This window comes from Desmodus rotundus, chromosome 8, assembly GCF_022682495.2.
Source record: "Desmodus rotundus isolate HL8 chromosome 8, HLdesRot8A.1, whole genome shotgun sequence".
NCBI lineage: Eukaryota > Metazoa > Chordata > Mammalia > Chiroptera > Phyllostomidae > Desmodus > Desmodus rotundus.
In genome coordinates, this window is record NC_071394.1 from 24,909,779 (window position 1) to 24,929,682 (window position 19,904).

Below are 19,904 nucleotides of genomic sequence, written 5' to 3' on the forward strand. Positions count from 1 at the left end.
CTGGCTTCAGATTTCAGCTTTCCCATTTTCTGTTTGACCTTAAGCAAATCATTACCTGTTTGCCTCAAGTTTTCTCATCTCTAAAATAGTGTTTTGGATCAACTCCTTGGTAGCAACTCCTGAGATGGGGATTCTTGGGCATGTAACATTTATTAAGGGAGTGCTCTTGGGAGAAATCTATAGTGGAGTAAAGAAAACAAGGTCCAGTCGGGGAAGACGGTTTCCAGGGTCAGCCTCAGCCTGGCTCTACAGTGTGCTCTGCGAATGGATGGGACCACAAAGGTGCTGCCCAGAGGTGTGGGGCAGAGCCATTACTACCTGCAGTGGTGGTGGGGGAGCTGCCAACTGAGGGCAGCCCTCTAAATAAGGTGGGGGTCTGAGCCGTTAGCAGCCGGCACCTGCTGCTGCTGGGTTATGGGTGCACCAGCCCTATAAAAGGAATCGGGTGGGTCATCAACAGAATTTGATACAAATCAGTGTATTAAGAGTACGTAGGCGTAGGTTTACTGGCAGGATTCAATGTGTAAATCCGAGTAAAGTGCTTAGCACAGTCCCTGAGCTGGTAAACATTGACAGGGGTCAGATCTTACGGGTCACGGGAAGGGGTTTAGATTGCATAAGAGGTCGTTCTGTGGTTGTATGGAGAGAGGAGGCAGGCAAGAAGCAGGATACTAGTTAGGAAGCTAGTGGCAGTGTGGGCCTGGTTGATTTTGGAAGTAGTTTATAGCCTGAGGGGAACTAGAACAGGGTTCGTGGGTGGAAAACATTTAAGCTTTGAAATATCTTGAAGGAAGACATTTCAAAGGGAACCTTGGAACTATGGGGGAAAAGCACAGGTGACATGTCTTGAACAGTGAGCTGGCAATGATAATGAAATGGAAGACAGAGCTGAAAGACCGGGACTAGAACATGAGACCTCCTAGCTTTACTAAACCTGTTTAGGTTTTTTGGTGGATAAAGAAGTGAGAGGAATTAATGGAACAGAGAGATAGGGCTACAAGTTAGGGGTGACAAAGGAAGACCAATCAGATAGGAGGAGCACACTTAGGAAGGAAGAAGGGGTTATCAACTATGTAAATACTTCTGGGAGTCTAGGAAGGAGGGGAAGTGGGGGAAGATGGCAGAGGGAAAACGGGGTCGGGATTGTAGGGAGAATGTGTGAAGATTTAAGATACAGGCAAAAACAAAAACACCTGCTGGAGCTGGCACCAGAGAATAAACGTGGTGGGACAAGCAGGACGCGACAGTCCCAGACCACGATGGGTGCCCTGCCCCGTGGAGAGGAGGCTGTTGCGTTTCAGCACGCGCTTTCGTGGTCTGGCGGCTTTAGAAAGTCGTGTTGTTTTTTTAAACACACTAAGAAAAGAGCTATCAACTAAAAGGATATGTTAGAATTCATGAGGCATCAGAGGAAATTTTTTTGGATGTGGACACTTTACCAAATGTAAAATCATCAGATAAAGTATGTATTCCCACTTACATGGCAGTCTTTTTAGTGATTATAAAATTATTACAGAAATAAAATACTGGGAAATGATTTACTTAACCTTTATGTCTGTTTTCTAAAAATGTGTCAGGTAACAGAATGTATGTGAGGCAAGCTGGGTTAAAGTCTTAAATTTCTTTCTAATTGAGTAAATAGGAAAGACTCTGGAAGTGTTGTACCTATAACAGGTAATACCTGTTATTACCAGCCCAGAATCTATTTCTCCTCCTTCTAGTAGCCTGAATTTCTTTGCAGAATCTAGCCTCTCCCTTCATTCTCACCTTTGTGATTTAGATGGAATGGGTCTCCCCTGCCCCAGAGGAAGGCCCTGATTAGCAGAGCCAACCTGTGTGCGCCATCTCTGTTCATAATGAGTGGTTTGGAATCGACACAGACCATTCCAGCCAGACTGACTCTGGAAGACATGACTTTCTGAGTATACTGACGTAGATTCTCTCTTTGTTGTTTCTTAAATGAGGATTCATGTAACTCTTCAGAGCGCCTCAAATCAAATTTAGGATGATAAATCAGAGGAATGTGTCCAAAATGGAGTAGACAGCAAGGAAATGACAGTAAAAAGTTAAAGAAGTTAGATCCTACTTCAAACTGGGAGAAGACAAGAAAAAAAAAAACCCAACACTTCTTTCAGATAAGCTTAAGATTAACCATCTAGAAAAGGACTTATTAAAAAAAGAAAAAACTCAGTCTTAAGGCACATTATATGAGATTCTGGATCAATTCTCACCTCTAGCACATGGATGGACCTCTGTAGTTTCAACTGGGTGAACCATTAATTTTCCTGTATTTTGTGAGCCAGACTCAGCTGGGTTTTTCTGTTACTGCAACTGAAAGCTTCCTACATGACACAGAATCTAAGACCCTAAAGTCTGTCACTTTCCCATCTATTACCATGATGCTGGTGAACTCCTGTTTCCATGGACATTGATGTTACCTTTATTAAAAGTGAGCTCTCTGGGACCCTTGTGTGTGTGGTGTATGTTCTTTAAAATGTTTTTAGTTTTATAGAAAAACATTTCAGTATTTAATATTTATAAAAATTAAACATTCAACTCACCATGAAAACCATAAGAAATTGACCAGTAGACTTAGAAAAATAACTAAAATCTGCTTATGGTAAAAGACCCAACTGTACAAAAGTTGGATGATTTGGCAGTGCCCCCGAGATATTTCCTGAAAACAAATATTACAGGATTGTATGTTTATATTAAATTTCAGTATACCAGTATGTTAATTATAACATTGGGCTGCTTCTGCTAAAAGCTAGAAAGTGATTAAACCAGTTTACACTCAAAAGAGTGTCAAAAGAAAAAGCAAGAAGCTGCTTTTCAGTGATTCACATTAACCTCTTCCCCACCCAGGGTCTAAACTAATTCAGAAGTGGACAAGAGGTAAGTGGAACATAAATAATGATCTTTATTAGTGATGAGGCTGAAATCAGAGAGTGAGGCTTACATCTGTGTAAAAGTGGGCTTCCTTATACCAAGCACCCAAATCATACAGACGTACCCATCCAGCCACATATAACAATGAACCAACTGTTTAACAACTTGCCCTTGTAAAACTTACGGCAAGGAGGAAGGAGGCAGAATGCATGCTCTCTTATTCCCTAGGAGAGAAGAGAAAGTACTACTCATGCTCAATTCCTTGTCCCAAACTCACCAAGTAATCACAACTCTAGCAGTCTAGGTATAATCTCCTGATAGAACACAGTGAATTCCACCAGGAGAAGCTGAAATAATTGTTAAGTTAGGATACAGCAATATAACTATGTTAAGAGAACTCTTCAGTGGCACCCTAGGGCTGAGGGCGAGTACCCAAGGAAGGACAAGCTTGGAGGAGGGCCCCGCTCTGGCATTCAGATGTCATTGGAGAAGATGTTGGTATGCCTGGCCAGCGCTGGTTTAGAATCATCTGCTAGGCAGGAAATGACCCTCTGGGGCACAAGCAAGGCAAGGATGGTGAGCAGGTTGCAAAGGAAGTTAGGACGTTTCTGCAGGTGCAGTCAGGTGCAGACCTTTTCCACATTGGAAATGCCTCAGGAGCAACCCTGCAGGGGGATGGCAAGCTAAGACAGGTAGATGGGCATGCTGGGGAGTTTGAGCTCTGCTAAAAGCATGAGGCCAGGAGCCTGTGGTGGCCCTCTCAAGAAGCCTGCAGTGAGGTGATCACCAGGCCTCTGGGGGTGGGACTGCGAGGTAGTTGAGGGACTGTGCATTCTGGGTGTGCAAACAGAGCAAAGCACCATCACATACCTACACACTGATACACACACCACTGACAGATCATGAAGCAAGAGCAAGGAAAAAAATTCAGTACACTGAAACCAGGAAGAGAAGCTTCTTTCCTCCTGCAATGTCCCTCCAGTATCCTTTACTTAATGTGCTCATTCTAAAAGAGAAATGCCCAGAGTCCAGTCCATTATCCCAGAGCAGGTAATGAAGGATGAGTTTGGATGTGAGGCTTCATCAATCCCTTTGACTATTCAGCTTCCATACGCACCCTTCTACAAGATCTGAATTCCAGTACAACGACAAAGCAATTAACCATATTTTAGCCTATCCTTCTGATAAGTGAAGTTCTCACCCTTCTCCCAAATGAGAAGGCACAAAGCCCCAACAGTCATCGAATCTACTGCCTGCTATGTTAATTACCACTCAAATTCAGTCATGGTCCCAGTGCATATTCTGTTAACGAAAGACTACTTTGTAAAGTTGACATCCACCAACTTTAAAAATAAAATACAAATGGGAACGAGAGGAAAGAAGAAAATGGTTAGCATATATAAATAAACATAAATAACAAAGACAAAATATGCAAAGCTATCACAGTCCTGCTTTCTATAATTGGACACAGTTATAGTTGATAACTCTAACTTCCACATTCAACTACCCATTCTATATATTCCTTACCCACAGCCAGAACCCACAGCTCTGGGTTCTTTACCTACCTGGTAAAGTGATCCAAACATTTCTTCTCGAGGTGTCTGAATCCTTAATCATCCTGACTTTTTTCTGGTTCCTGTAGTTTTCCATTAACTTTTACTGTTGGCATGGAAATTTTAGAAGAAACCTTAGAAAATGTCCAGATTTAGAATCATTTGCTGGTTTAGGCAAATCAGCAAACTCCCTTCTCACCACTCAGTGGTCTGCAACGGCGCCTTCTCTAACATAGGGTTCTCTAACATGTCCCTCCTTGCTTCCACCATAGCAGCAACCAGTTTCCCTCGGTAATTGGGATCGATCAGTACAGCCAACTGATTACCCTTCTGTTTTTCACCTGTTGCTTCAGTGGGATAAGGATAGCAAAATGGTCAGGGGGCAGTCTGTGGTAGGCAGAATTGTACGATGGACCCCCTGATGTACATACCCTGCATAATTTTGCCTTGTGTGTTGTTGGAACCTGTAAATATGATTGGATATCACCTCCATGATTGTGTTATATGTCAAAGGAATTTTGCAGGTGCCATTAAGGTCCCTAATCAGTGAACTAATCGAAATGGAGATTATCCTGGTTAGGTCAGACCTCCCTAATTAGGCAAGTCTTAAACACAGAAGAGTTCATTCCCTGGCCAGTTTAGAAGAAAAACAGCCCTGTAGTGAAAGGAGGAGGGTCTACGTGGCAGGGAACTGAGACCACCCCTAGGAGCTGAGAGCTGTCCTCCACTAACAGCAAGAAAGCAGGGACTTCCCTCACAACCTGTAAGGAACTGACCTCTGCTAACAGCCACATGACTGGGGAAGAGGATCTGGACCCTCAACTGAGATCACAGCCCCCATCAACACTTCACTTCCAGCCTGGTGACACTCTGAGCGGAGGACCCAGCCAATGTGTTCCTAGACCCTTGACCCACAGAAACCATGAGATGAATACATTGGTGTTGTTTTAAGCCGCTAAATGTGTGGTAATTTGTTATGCAGTCAATAGAAAACTAACACACAGTCTCATCTTCCAGTTTGGTGGAATCATTGTCGGTCCCATGGTGGAAGCGTTCTCCTTTTGGATATTAAGATCTCTAAACCAGCAGAGTTCAAAGTTGCCAGTACAGGAAGCAAAAAGTCTGCCAATGGCTTATTAAGGGTAACAGTGAGTGAAGCTAGTCCCACTTCTACTGCTTGGATTCTGGCTACAGGAGAGCGAATACCATATAATGCTTTCTGATCCAAAGCATAACTGCACCCTGTAAGACAGAACCCCATTCTTGCAGGATGTTGCCTGCTGACTGGTACCATAATGAGTGCCTAGTAAGCCATTTCACCTTTCGTGCAGGCCAGCCCCTCCCAGGTGATGGGGTATGTGGTAACACCAGTTAATTGCATGGGCGAGTCCCACTGTTGCCCATCTTTGCTGTGAAATGAAATTTCTTGAGCAGGAGCAGTGTGTGTAGAATGCCACGACAGTGGATAAGGCACTCTGTGAGTCTGTGGATGGTAGTGCTGGCAGAAGAATTATAGTCAGAAAAGGCACGTCTGTATCCAGAATATATGTCAGTTTCTGTGAGAATGAATCTCTGCCCTTCCATGATAGAAGTCCGATGTAAGCCAGGTGGCTGGCTGGTCCCCCCAGGGAATGGTGCCACATTAGGAACGCAAGTTGGTCCCTACTCAACAGTATCACTAGCATTCCACGTTGTTGAATCCTTACATAGCCTCCATCCTTGCCACCACGGCTTCTCTGCCCACGGGTCCACTGAACCAGCACAGCAGGGGCTGGGGAAAGAAGCCGACGGACATCCTGAGTATTGTTTTTCCACCTCATTATGAAGAGTCTCCTCTGCAGCAAATGCTCTTTGGTAGGCATTCTCACGGAACACAAGTATCTTCACAGTCTACAACTATTCAAAAAGGTCTTCACTAGTATTTTTGTTCCCACCCAAAATGTCTTTAATCCCAGTCTCTATTGTGAAAAAATTGACCCGCCTTGGTTAACTTCCGCCTGTCTTCAACATTTTTTCATCTAGTCTCCCTCTCACCCACTCGTCATTTCCAGATTGTTCTGAAGCACATGCCAGACATCAATATCATAAATATTCTTAAATATTTATCTTAAATATTTCAGTATCTCTAAAAGATGAGCACTATTTAAAAATAACCACAAAACCATTATCACTCCTAAAAATACATAATTATTTAATATCAAATATCTAGTGTTCACATGTCTTCAACTATGTTAAGCATCTAAATAAAGTTCAAACATTGAAATGGGTTGATATGATATGAAATCTCTTATACTGCATATATTCTTTCCCTATTTCTCTTTTCTTGCAATGTGTTGAAGATACCAAGCTGTCTTTTGAGTCTCCCAGTCTGGATTTGCTGATTACAACCCTGTCATGTCAATGAACATTTTCTTCTATCCTCTGTATTTCCTAAAATGTAATGGTTATATCTAGAAGCTAAATCAGACCCAGGTGTGATTGTTTCTTGGCAAAACTACTTTTTGCGTAGTATTATCTACTTTCATTAGGAAGCATACAGGTTGGTCTTTCTTTTTGAAATGTGACCAGTCATTGATGAACATTACTAGCTCCCTTAATTCATGAGGAGGTGTGTGTGTGCACACGTGTGAACCCACACACAAGCTTTATAAGGAAAATTTCCCTTCATCAATTTGGTTACCCAGAAATGTAGTTCACATAGAGAAAGCAAAGTAAATGCTTTTTTTTTTTAATGTATTAATACCAATTTTCAAGGTAACCATTTCATTTGCTGGTGTCCTCTAAGTTGACCAGTGAATTTTATGTTAATATCATTATGAACTCATGCATTTAAACATAGTTGGTGTGTTTCAAACCACTGCAGTTATTCTCTGTATTCATGCTTAATTGTACCATCTTTGCCAATTCAAGTAGCCTCGTATCCTTTTGAGTTGTCTTTGATAGCTGCCTTGTTTCCCGGTAATGCCAAGATGGTCTGGCCCACGTGGTACATTTCCTGCCCGGGGCTGAAGTCCCCCATTCACTCACGGAGCCTCAGTTCCTGCCAGTAGGAAACGGTAGGCGGAAATCACATGAGCATTATTTAATTGGCGGTTGTTTCTATGCTTTTGCAGTAAACAAAACTAGAGTTTGTTGTTGTTTTATAACTTTATTTAAGATAAAGTACTTTATGAATTTATTTTGATACTCCCAGCGCAAGCGCAGGATTTGCTTAACTTTATCAGTCGTATACCTGTACTTCCTTCTTCACCAACTCTTTCTGAGCTGCACCTCAACCCGCACTGACAGTACATCCTTTGAACTGTGCTGCCCCTTCAACAGCTTTCATGGCAACCAACATACGATCTTTGATTTGTTGCTGTTTTTTTATATATAGCTTATCCTCCCTACCACATAGCTAGCATTTTGAGGCCAGAATTCACGCCTTTTTGCTCTTTCTTAAATAAAGATAAAAATCCCTACAGTGCTAGTGTATTTCCTGACACATAAATTTCTTCTTCTTTGTATCCCTCAAAATATGAAACAGTACTATACATATACTTTAAATTTAATATATCGTTTTAATATAAATAAATACAAAATTAGGTTTATACTCAATTTTTCAGATATAAAGTACTAGACACTCTAATTTTAGTAGGAATGAGGTTAAAGATATTGAGGTTGTTGGAAATAAGTTTTATTTCACAGATATAAAACAGTTTTGAACATTTACAACTTGTACAAAGACTAGTAGCATTTATATTTTTAAAAGTGCTATACTAAGAGAATAGAAAAAAACTAAAGACTGCCACGACATTCTAAATTATAAGTTCAGGGGATGGGAATTTGAAGAAAGCATTCTATTCAACTACCAAAGCCTGAAACCATCTTTGATCGAAGGAAAATGAGTAATACTGGACTTAAAAACTGTGTGAAATCACACTTTGGTCTGTAAACACTTTGTTTTTCATTCGGATATATACCTAAAAATTATATAAAATGTCACTAAAATGAACCATTCAAAGGTATATTCAGAAAGAGGTAGGGAATGAAAAGTAAAGACTTTATTTTGGTAATTCTTCAATGATGATGCGAGACACGGAATTCCATCCCGTAGAGGCGTCTCCTTTGGGGTAATCTGAACAGGTGCCAACCCAGATAGCGACATCCACTAGCCCGGCTCCGATGCCTTCACAAAGTCCTTCCACTGCAAAACAGGGGTGAAGGGCCCATCTTTCTTTAGCAAACAACCACCCTTCTTGGTTAAATTTTGTTACTTTAGCAAGCCAGATAATAAATCTATTTAATGTACAGTGAATTTAAAATTCTAATACTTGATAAATGTCTCCTTAGCATATAAATACTTTCAAAAGACAAATGCATATCCATTCTACAACATAAGTTTAACAGGCACTTTTCTTACAGGTTTTAACTATAAAACCAGAATTTGTTCAGTTAAAGAGATGACCTCAAATAAAAAAGCAACTTATTTGACTAAACAAAGGAAGCCTGCACTTTTAAAAGCCAAGACTGATTTGATTTTCAAGTCTTCTTTATTTGTAAAAATTTTTATATACAATTCCACACCACATCATCTATATATTGTATCGTGTGTCCACCACCCAAATTCAAGTCTCTTTCTGTCACATTTATCCTCCCTTTACCCTTTTTACCTCCCCTGACCCCCCTTTCCCTCTTGCAATCACCATATTGTTGTCTGTGTCTATGAGGATTTTTTTTTCTTTTTTTGCTTAATCCCTTCCCCAACCCCCGCCCCTCTGGCGGCAGTCAGTCTGTTCTCTGTACTTAGGAGTCTGTTTGCATTTTGTCTGTTGGTTTCATTTTGTTCATTAGATTCCACATATAAGTGAAATCATATATTTGTCTTTATCTGACTGGCTTATTTCACCTAGCATAATACTCTCCAGGTCCATCCATGCTGTTGCAAAAGGTAAGATTTCCTTCTTTTTTTTTACGCCCAAGTACTATTCCATTCAGGGGTGTCAAACTCATTTTCACGGGGCGGGGGTGGGGGGGGGACACATCACCTTGCGGTTGCCTTCAAAGGGCCGAATGTAATTTTAGGACCATATAAAAGTAACTACTTCTTAACTGGGAGCAAGGAGCTCAGTGCTGCCGCCGGGTAGAAACCAGGGTCCGGGCTGGATAAAACAAGGTGGAGGGCCAGATTTGGCCCTCGGGCCTTGTGTTTGCCCCCTGTGGTAGATGTACCACGACTTTGTTACCCACTCATCTACTGACGGGTGCTTGGGCTGCTTCCAAATCTTGGCTATTGTAAATAACACTGCAGTGAACACAGGGGTGCACACACTCTTTCAAATCATTGTTTTGGGGTTTTTTCCTGATATATTCCCAGCAGTTGAATCACTGGGTCATAAGGCAGTTCCGTTTCTAATTTTTTGAGTAAGCTCCATACTGTTTTCCATAGTGACCACATCAATCTGCATTCCCACCAAAAGCGCATGAGGGTTCCCTTTTCTCCACATCCTCACCAATATTCTGTGATTTATTGATGACAACCATTCTGACAGGTGTGAGATGGTATCTCATTGTGGTTTTAATTTGCATTTCTCTGATGATTAGTGATGTTGAGCATCTTTTCATATGTCTAATGGCCATCTGTATGTCCTGTTTGGAGAAGTGTTTATCCAGGTCCTTTGCCCATTTTTAAATTGGATTGTTTGTTTTCTGCTGTTGAGTTGCATAAGTTCTTTACAAATCTTGGATGTCAGCCCTTTATCAGATGTATCATTGGCATATATGGTGAACACTTAACCTGCTCACTTAATGGTGTTCAAGTAGATGAAATTCTAGCCTAATCATTCTAGTGTAATCATTACACCCATCCCTCAATTTGGGAATCACACTTTACACAGAATTTCCTCATAGTGAAAAATACAAACAACTCTGCTTTTCCTCTTCTGCTATATAAATATATACATTTTCTCAGCATCTCTGAACTTTCGCATACTAAGACAAAACTCATTTCATCTTCTTCACTTACATTAAAAATAAAAATTTAAAAAAACTCTCCCCAGTGGTCATTTGAACAAGCAAAAAGATATAATGCGTTTGATATCTGTGTCAGGGGTAGAAGGAACCAGAGTTCAGAGTTCCAGATTCTTTAAGAAAATGAATCCTGACACACACTGAGTGTAGGGGGGACGTCAGGTGACCGGCAGGTTTCCTATTTGGTAGGTTACTGCCTTCCCGCCGAGCCTTAGGGATGTAGGCCTGAAGCAATCTGACGAAGCAAGACCCTCAGATCCAGGGACCTGGCTCTGGTTCAGGCCCCTTCCAGAGTCGGGCGAACTAAGCAGTGTGCCCACAGTCCCATTAATCTAGTGTCCTCAGTGCCACGCCAGGTGAGAGGGCCCAGGAATCCTCATGTTTTCCCGAGGCCTTGCCGCCTACGGTCCAGAAAGTTGTTCTCTTAAACCTGCAAGACGTCAGACAAGCTCGGTTCTAGCCTTAACTTCACACAGGAGGGTCAAAGGTCACTGCATGGTTTTTAACAAATGAAAAAAATATTTCCAATGAACATTTTTACTATGATTAGATACTATTGCAGTTTATTAAGCAGCTAAAGTATTTTGGATTAGAGGTTCTCATCTATTTTCCTCCTAGACCCAGGTAACAAGATGGCATTTTCAAACTCCCCTGGGCATATCCAAGCTGTTAGGTTATCCTCTGATGTGCTAATATAAGTGCATCCCTTTCCCTTTTCCTCAAGAAAGAGTGGCAACGTGCAAGGGACAATGATTTCACTATAGAGGTCACTTTTGGTCCATCTTAATATAAAAACTGTTAAGAATAGAAATCACTTCTGAAATTCCAGCAACTGGTGGCACTAAATGAGGTTTCACGCCGTGGCTGGTTAATGCCGTGTTAAATTATTTATTTGTAAAGTGTATGTGCAGATAGGTCACAGTTCCGAGGCCCGAGGGCTTTTATTCTAGCAAGAGGTTAACACAGAGGCCTTAAAGATAATATAATAAAAAGTAAGTGTTTATATCAACTACTATCTAGCACATATCACTTCCTAATCAAATCTTAATTTTAAATCTAGATTTTTCTTATTTCAGAGACTTCTTCTCTGAGGGAAAGCACATCTTCTTCTCCAGCCCATGTATCTAAGGACCTAGTGATGATGCCTTTAACCTAATCAAAGAGACGGCTGGGGAGACAGGGGGGCGGGATCTGGTTTCTCTTCTCCTGAACACTGATTCTGCCACTCTGGGTGAGACACTTTATTTCCTCGGGCCTTCTCTATGTGCAGAGAGGGGCTTAAAATATCTCCTTTATATCTCGAGGATATTGTGGGGATTTGAGGAAGAATGTAGAAAGGTTGCCCTTGACTTCTTAGAGATAACTGGTTTCAGGGGGTTAAGCATTTGACTTCATCCCCAAAGCATGCTGTAATATGAACTCCTCTGGCTCACAGTGAGGAGGGGGGGTTCTTTTCTTTTCTCTCTGCCATTTTAAGTACAAGATTAGTGAGAAATCCCTTCAAGAAACCAGAGAACAGAGAGGACAATACACATTTCCTGGGACTCACCCAGCTGGTGCTATCCTGCTGTGCCGCTCCACGGCCACGCAAGAAACCCAGCTGGCCAGTAGCCAGATGTTAATGGTAGTGTGTCTGGGTGGTGATATTATAAGATAGCTTTTTTTCCTTTTCTACTTTTTGGTATCTGCTAAGCTTTCTTTAATGGACCTTAAAATAGAATAAAATAAACCAATACTTTTTTTTCTTACAGCTTAAATGACTACTGCTTTAATTGAATGTCTTTTCTCTCATAGTAGGTAGAAGCAAACCAAGAATGCAGGCACTGTATAGACATGTTCTCTTTTATGAATTCAGCAGACTCTATCTACTCTTTTAACAGACAAGGCAGAGAAATCAGTCTTCTCAGCCATCTAAGCTAGAGGTTCTCAAGCTTGGCCACACCTGACAGTAACCAGGAAAGAGTTTGGAAGTCCCACTGCCGAGGCTGCACCCAAGCCAAGTGAGCTAGACTTCCTGGAGGGGCGGAAAGCAGGCACCGGGAGGTTTTGCAGGTCCCTAGTTGAGCCCAATGTGCAGCCAAGGCTGAAAACCACTGCTCTATGGTGTTATTGGCACAGTTTTGCCATTTCATCTAACTCAGTGACTTTCAACCACGGGGAACTTTAAAAAAAAAATGCAGTATTACCCCCAGAGATCCAGATTCAGTTGGTCAGAGATAGGACCCAGGCACCTGTAGATTTTTTTAAAGATCCATTTCAAGAAGTTCTTATATGCAACCAGGGTGGAGCATCCCGGGCTAAAAACTTGCTGTCTTAGTGACCCGACACGACAGTGGACTCAAAACTAATCTCTGGTCTCTCAAGATCTGAGACCCATTCCGCAAGGTGTCACTATTCTACTTACCAGAAGAAGTGCGGTGGATGTTAATTGTTGAATTTAGTTCGGGGCTTCCTTGGTCCAGATAAATTATGGCTTCAATGGGAAGAGGCCCCGAACATTCAGCTCCGTTGAATGTGAAATACCAGCGCTGACAGCACGCACTTCGGCACTTCAGCCGCAGGGAGCCGCTGAACAAAACCCGCAGCGCGCTGTTCGAGCGCATCTTCGTGAAGGTGCACTCCTGCCACAGACACGGAAACGCGGCTTGATGGGCGTTTTCTCTTTTAATTAAAGAGATGCTTTCAAATTGTATTGTGAACTTTAACTTTCCTTTGCCCCAACCCACATTTAAAAAGCTTCACTTTTACAGAGGGAAAAGGATTTTCTGCTAGATAAGTGACTGATACTAGGAAGTCTTAAGAAATTAAATCATGGCATTCTTAGAATTATTCACCCCACTAAAGGTATCTTTCAGTTTTACCGAAAGAGATGGTCTTCAGTATTTAGAACAAATCCACTTATATGTTTACTTTTCTTTTCATCCCCCAAATACTTCCTGAGCCCTATGTGCTGGGAGCCACAGACACAGCAGGAAACAAAACAGACGCTCAGCCTGCATGGAACTCACATTCCAGACGAGGACTGTCCATGTATGCTTCGTCTTCACCCATTTCGACTGCACATGGCACACAGTACCAGGGGTTCAAGCATGGGTGGTCTTCTTAGTCTTACCCATGTGACACAATTATAAGGCCTAGGTCTTCTTTTCTCTTTTCTCTAACTGGTCTGCAAAATTTATCTGCCAATTGGGTCACGGTCCTACTATCTTTTACTTGCAGCCAGCTCCCAAACCCACTCTGACCACTGCTAGAAGGAACTTGAAAACACGTGAATAATCCAGAGTCCATGGGGATAGCTTTTAGCTAGAACCCAGCGACTTTGGATGAACCGTAAATAAGCAACAACTCTATCAGTGTCAGATGTTTAAAGAAGGAGGCAACATTTCAACAAAATGCTTTCTAAGAAACCACAAACAAAACTAAAAGTGGTCACAGCCACACAAATTATGGAAGAATTTTTGTGGAAATTCTATCACATAAAAATCAAACCAAGATGGTTGCAAATTTTTTATAGATAACGAAGTAGACATCAAAGAGTGGAGATAAAAATTGGGGGTAATACACATAAGATTAAAACGGTAGAGTTTTATGAAAATAAAATATCTTGCATTTGCCTGGCGACGGTAGTGGTTAATGTCAGAAGCAATACACCGTGGATGTGGAGCCATGTAGAGAGTTGGCCGGCGAAGGAAGAAAGGCTTAGAAATAGTACCAACTTCAACTCTTTGACGTCCCAGTAGGCTTGCCAATCACCCTTAAAGCAACCATTGATCAAAGTAACTGAGTCAGTAACCATAGTGCATTGCCAGCCAGGCTATTTTGAGTATGACGCCCCCTAAATGTTGAAGAATAATGTTAGATGGTTGCTGTAGTACATTGCTGCTGATTCCACTTCTCTTAGGCTGAGCAGTTTTAAGCTAAGCCAGCTCCCCAGAAAAGGGACAAATACCAACAGACTTGCCAGTTCCAGATGATTCTTATCAAGTGGTAATGTCTTTGAAATTTCTCCCCACCTTTATGTCTGGAGCCACAGCAGAATTTTTTAGGCTAATTTAAATTTACTTTAGGATAAGATTGGAAAGTTGCTTACTGTCCAATCTTGTGGACTTGTATGCTTTCCCTTTCGTTTGCATTTAAAAAAAGTAACTATATGAGGTATTAGGGTTAAAATAATATGGTGATTTATTTGTCTTAGAAATATCTTTATAAAATTAACTGAAATGTTATCAATTTTTTCTCATTAACTTTAGGTTAAAGTCACATTACCTGCTCCTTAATTTTTTTAAAACTCTTGGTAAAAATAAAATACAAATGAAATCTCACCTAAAATTGACACTCAACTATGAAAACCCTTAACTTTTGCTTCAACTTCAAAATAAATCAGATTTTACTTACCGCGATTTTCCCAAGATCTATGCCATAATTCAGCGAATTCCAGGAACACTGCTTGTAGTTAGGTGTCCAGGACTCCTCAAAGGTTTCCCTCAGGCACTCCCCCTTTTCTCCTTTGAATCCATCCCGACCTGGGATGCCAGGGGTACCAGGAATGCCATTGGCCCCAGGGCTCCCATCTCGACCAGGCACTCCGGCAGGCCCTTGTAAGCACATTCCATTATACTAAAGCGGAAAAAGGAAAGGGAGAGAAACTCTCACCACCTAACATTCAAAGACTCTGATCTGATTACAACTGCATTTATTTTGAGCCCTTGGAGGCAAGAACCCTTTCATACCACTTGCTCATCATGTTCTAGATGAGTTATTACAGAGAACTGATTTTAAAATTATTGCTAAAACACTGTGATTTCTTTCCTATTCTTTTAATTGCAGGCTTTACACTTTTTATGTGCAGGACACATCAGTGGGGTACACTTCTGAATGGCCAACGCCACTGCTCCTCCCTGAGGAGTCAAGGACCTTATTGCAGGTGACTACTAGTCTTCAGTAGGGTGGCAGTGATCCAGCAAACATCTTGAGTGCTAGGTGGCTCTGTTCTTCCTGGCAGGGAGAGGCAGCAGCAGTATCATGTAGAAGTGAAAAGCACAGATTCTAGAGCCAGGTTCTCTGGATGTCAATCCTGATTCCACCAGCATTAGCTGTGTGAGACGGAGCAAGCTGCTCAGCATGCCAGTGCCTCCTTCCTTATCTGCACAATAGGGAAAACACTGCATGTGCCAGCCATGGTTACTCTCATCATTCCCCAAGAGCATGAACCCTGGGCCAGTGACCCTGGGCCAGTGCGCCCACTCCCTGGGCGGACCTTACCAGGGAGGAGAGAGTATTAGCAGACCCTCCAGCTAATGCACTAAACTGTAGTTAGATCAGTGGCAAAGGTGATATTTTGATCCCCATCCGTCTAATGTCTAATTCCTGGTTTGATCTACTTATTAGAGTCTCCAAATCCCAGACCGAATCCACTTAAAATTTTATTTTAACATTCTTCCATTTGTGTAGATGGTCACAATCTACTATTCTATGTAAGTATACTCTCATTCTATATAAGTATACTGTCCAATCAGAATAAAAACAAGGTTCCTTACATATTAACATAACTTCAAAGCGTATCTTTTAAGCTCGCCGTCTGGGAATAGACATGGCCATGTTATAAAATCCAACAGTGACGCCACTTAGGCGGGGCCCTGTGTCTCTAACGTTCGCCAATCAATTTGCTTGTCTCATCACCACTTTGATCTTTGGTTCGAGAACTGCTTTTTGTGACTTTGACCAGTGCTATTTTCTTGATTGTAAGAAGGAAAAGGACAGTGCTATTTATTTCTGACAGTAAGAAAAGCAACAAAACCGCCAAAGTATTAGAAGACCTGCTAAAGTATACAGTATTCTAAAACAGTCTAGTTCAGTTCAGACTCAATTTTTCACTTTAGTAATTTCATTCACTCGCACTAGCAGATCATGCAACGTTTGGACGTAGAGTCCCAGTGGAAAAGGAGAAACAGTAACACTGATGGCATTCTCGGATTTCTTCATTATTATTCCCATCGGGACAAGATGCTACACAGAGTTGTATTTTCCTACGTATTCATCAGTAGTTCTCAGCTGGGGCCACTTTTTCCCCAGAGGCCACTGGCTATGTCTGGAGACACTTTTGGTTGTCACAACTTGGGAGGCAGGATGGCTCTTAGCATGTAGGGAGCACAGGCTAGGGATCCTGCTAAACATGCCCAGGACAGTCCTCACAGCAAAGACCTAGCCCAAAATGTCTACAGTGGCTGAGAATTTCTATTCACCTTTTAATCGAAAAGGCCCCATAATTTTACCGAATTTGGTTTCACAGATATTCCATCTGCTTCTTTCACTTTAAAATGCTAACTCAGCACATGTTTTGGTATGTAACCAGAGTGGGATAAAATATGTAAATGTCTGTGGAATGAACCCCTCTTTCTTTCACTGGCCACCAGGGGGCAGAACTAGCTGGAAGCGTGAAAGAAATGCTTTGAAAGATCTGTACAAAGAAGTTGCTTTATAGAATCTGTTGAAACTTTTTTAACGACTATGTGGACCTTTTTTTCCCAAGCAAAACCAAATCCAAGCTCCTGGACGCACCTGAGCCTGGTTACAGTAAGCTTTTCCAAGTCAGGCTAGCGTTGTGGGAAACCACAGGTACTATAAATCTTTGCAGGGAAAGAAAAAAAATGCTAGCTTTCTGGGGAAAAGGGTTATTTTGTGTGTCATAACTACAAATTCACAAAATGCAAGCTTCACATGAACCACATTCATTTGGTACAATTTAAAACAATTTAGACACTTAAAATAGAGCTGCAGCCCTGAACACATATTCTGCTTTGTGGAGCAAAATCACATAGCACATCACCAAAAAGTGCTGTGTGAAATGGCAGGAATTTTTTTCCAGAGATTTTGAATCTGGCTCTTGAATCTGCCAGGGCGCTTGGTTTATTAGCTCAATTTATAAGGGTAGCTTACATTATTTGAAACAGTTGGTTTTTTTTAAATCAAAAATGCCCACTCTCATGTCTGGCAATGCCTGTAAACCATATTTGTGTGCAATTAAGATTGGCTTAAGGATTGAAGATATTATGTGCCAAGGAATATGGTAGTTGTGAAAGCATCACTCTTGCCCTTCCCTGGGCTTGTTGACTTTCAGAGGGAAAGAGCTTTAAGCAAACATAGTTTCCCATAGATTAGCCCCTCGGAAAGCACTCGGGCTATTTATTTGCTCTCCTGGAAACTGTCTTCTTGCTCAGCTCAACTCTGATGCTTTCACCTGGTGACCACCGGCTGAAAACCCAGGGAGTCTGAAAGGAGTGCCTGCCTATCTGTCTAAACAGAGCAATTAAATGGGTCCTTGGAGGGTTAGTGCTGGGGTCTTCATTTCCCCTTCTGGCCATAAACCCTCTGATCCATCCCTGCCCCCAGCTGTGGTCATCCAACAAAGTAAACTGCAGTCCACACTCCCTAGGAAGATGACCCAACATGACTCAGAGTCTTCAAGTTACAAAGCGCTGGATGGAGGCGTTGTAAGGGTTGTTTTTCTCTCCTGCGGGCAGATGTGGCCATCAGTCCCAACAAAGGACACGTTGCATGTCCCTGGCCCTGCCCACCCAGGCAATCAGCCGGTCCAGGGTCTGTCTCTCCCAGGCAGCTCCCACACGTTCTAACCTACCCAAGCCCCTCATTCTACTTTCATTGCTGTTCTAACCCTCTCCATCCTCACAGGGGGGTGAAGGGGTGTGGGGCCTTAGACGCCAGGAATTATCGGGCAAATCCCTGTACTTTGGGCATCCCACCCGTCCTAAGTGGCACCTCCGCTCCACGATGCCCCCCTCATTCTGGTCCCAGGACACCATTACACGCGCAGCTCAGGTTCTTCCTTCCATATAGACTCGGACAAATCAGGACACCCAGGCGCATGCAAGTAAGACACACAACCTCCCAGCTATACAGATCCCCCAACACCAGGGCTTAGGCTGGCCGGTGCTGCCTGCGGCTCTGCCCCTCCTCCAGCGCAGCAGAGCGCCGAGCTCCCTGCACTCACCAGATCCACCACCTCCCTCTGCCGGAGCAGCGCCTTTTGCTTCACCTTGGAGGTCTCGGAGGCGCTCGACGGCGCCCACAGCTGCAGCAGCAGGAGCAGCAGGAGGCCCAGGAGTCGCCCTACGGAGGCGCTGGCCCAGGCCTGGAGGCGCATGGCGCACGGTGACCCCAACGAGCCGGGGAGAACGGACGTGATCAGTCTGGCCCCTCTGCGTTGCCCGGGCAGTGTAGGCTGCATCAATGCGCCTTTCACCCGCGCGCCTCCCTCCCTCCTCCTCTCCCTCCCGCCCCTCTGGACACCCAGAGTTTCCATCCGGCAATAGGCAATAGGCCGGAGCCCCTACCCGGAGCTTGATGTAAGGTGGGCGGAGAGCCAGGCCCGCCTCCTCCTGCGGCTGCTGCTCAGCCGGCTGGGACCCTCGCAGGACTGCGTAAACCGCATGGAGACGCCCCCCGCAAAGTCGGGGTGAGGTGACTGTCCTCAAGTAGCCACAAGCAAGCGGAGACTTCGAGGGCGACAGTGGATAGAGTACCACCTAACTGAACATTGCAGAGGCACGTGCCTTCACGAGGGTCCAGGGACCACCCTCAAGGGTTGTCAAACCCTGGTACCTCCTGCAAGCTCTTTTTGGGGGGTGGCTTTTTGAGGGGGGCAGGAAGAACCATAGGTATTGCCAGGTTCTCCCAGTGGCCCACAGCCCAAATGATTAAGTAACACTGTTTAGTGATAAGTGCTAACACTTGCTAAGCTCCAGGAGCGACACAGTCTTTAACACATACTTTCTGTCCTCTGGGACAATGGGGGGTGGGGGCGGGGCGTTAGTTCCTCTGCTTGGCTGTCAGCAGAGGAGGAAACTGCGGCTCAGGGAGGTTAAGCAACATTCAGTGGTAGAAGTTCACTTTTGAGGAATCACTCTTGATCTCTGATTGAGGTCTTTTTCTAACCGCTTCTTTCCCCTTTCCATCCGTCCTTTGTTCATTCCGGGAGGAAGCATCCTCTGGAACCCAGCCCACCCAGCAGGTAGGGTCAGGTGGGCTCCTTTATACACCACTGGTGGCATCTGGCAGGACAGAAGTCTTGCCACACTTGGAACAGCATGAAGGTTGCTGACAGAACGGCAATGCTGCTGAGGTAAAACTCAACTCAGCAGGGTTCTCTCTGGAGATGCAGCCAGTTTCTGCAAGTCGTAGTGGGCTCAACAGATGGATATTGGAGAGAAGGAACAGTTTGGCAGGGTAGCAGGTAGAACAGTTCTAGAAATTCTCATTCCTGGGCCAGTTTCATTCCTGTTTATTTGAAGAGGCAAATATCCAAATGGGTTTTAAAGCCAGAGCTGGCTATGTAGTTTGCCCAGCTCAATGCAAAATGAAAATGTAGGGTCCTTTGTTAAGGAATTATTAAGAATTTTGCCCTGCCTGGTGTGGCTCAGTGGATTGAGTGCTGGC

At 43.2% G+C, this 19,904-nt stretch overlaps 1 protein-coding gene across 3 annotated transcripts in view; it reads right to left on the minus strand.

Moving 5' to 3' along the window:
* CTHRC1 (collagen triple helix repeat containing 1) overlaps window positions 1–18,670 on the minus strand; it is a 24,054-nt gene extending 5,384 nt beyond the window's left edge. Inside the window, exons 1-4 of one of the 3 annotated variants that reach the window (XM_045181484.3) lie at window positions 18,505–18,670; window positions 14,847–15,068; window positions 12,856–13,072; window positions 8,103–8,628 (exon numbers count right to left, since the gene is read on the minus strand). In XM_045181484.3, coding sequence (XP_045037419.1) covers window positions 8,486–8,628; window positions 12,856–13,072; window positions 14,847–15,068; window positions 18,505–18,612 — 690 coding nt within the window. In that variant the 5' untranslated portion in view covers window positions 18,613–18,670 and the 3' untranslated portion in view covers window positions 8,103–8,485. Of the gene's footprint in view, window positions 1–8,102; window positions 8,629–12,855; window positions 13,073–14,846; window positions 15,069–18,459 lie in introns of those variants that run through there. The other 2 variants (XM_024571993.4, XM_053929696.2) reach the window with 2 other exon arrangements.
* Window positions 18,671–19,904: the final 1,234 nt, after the last annotated feature.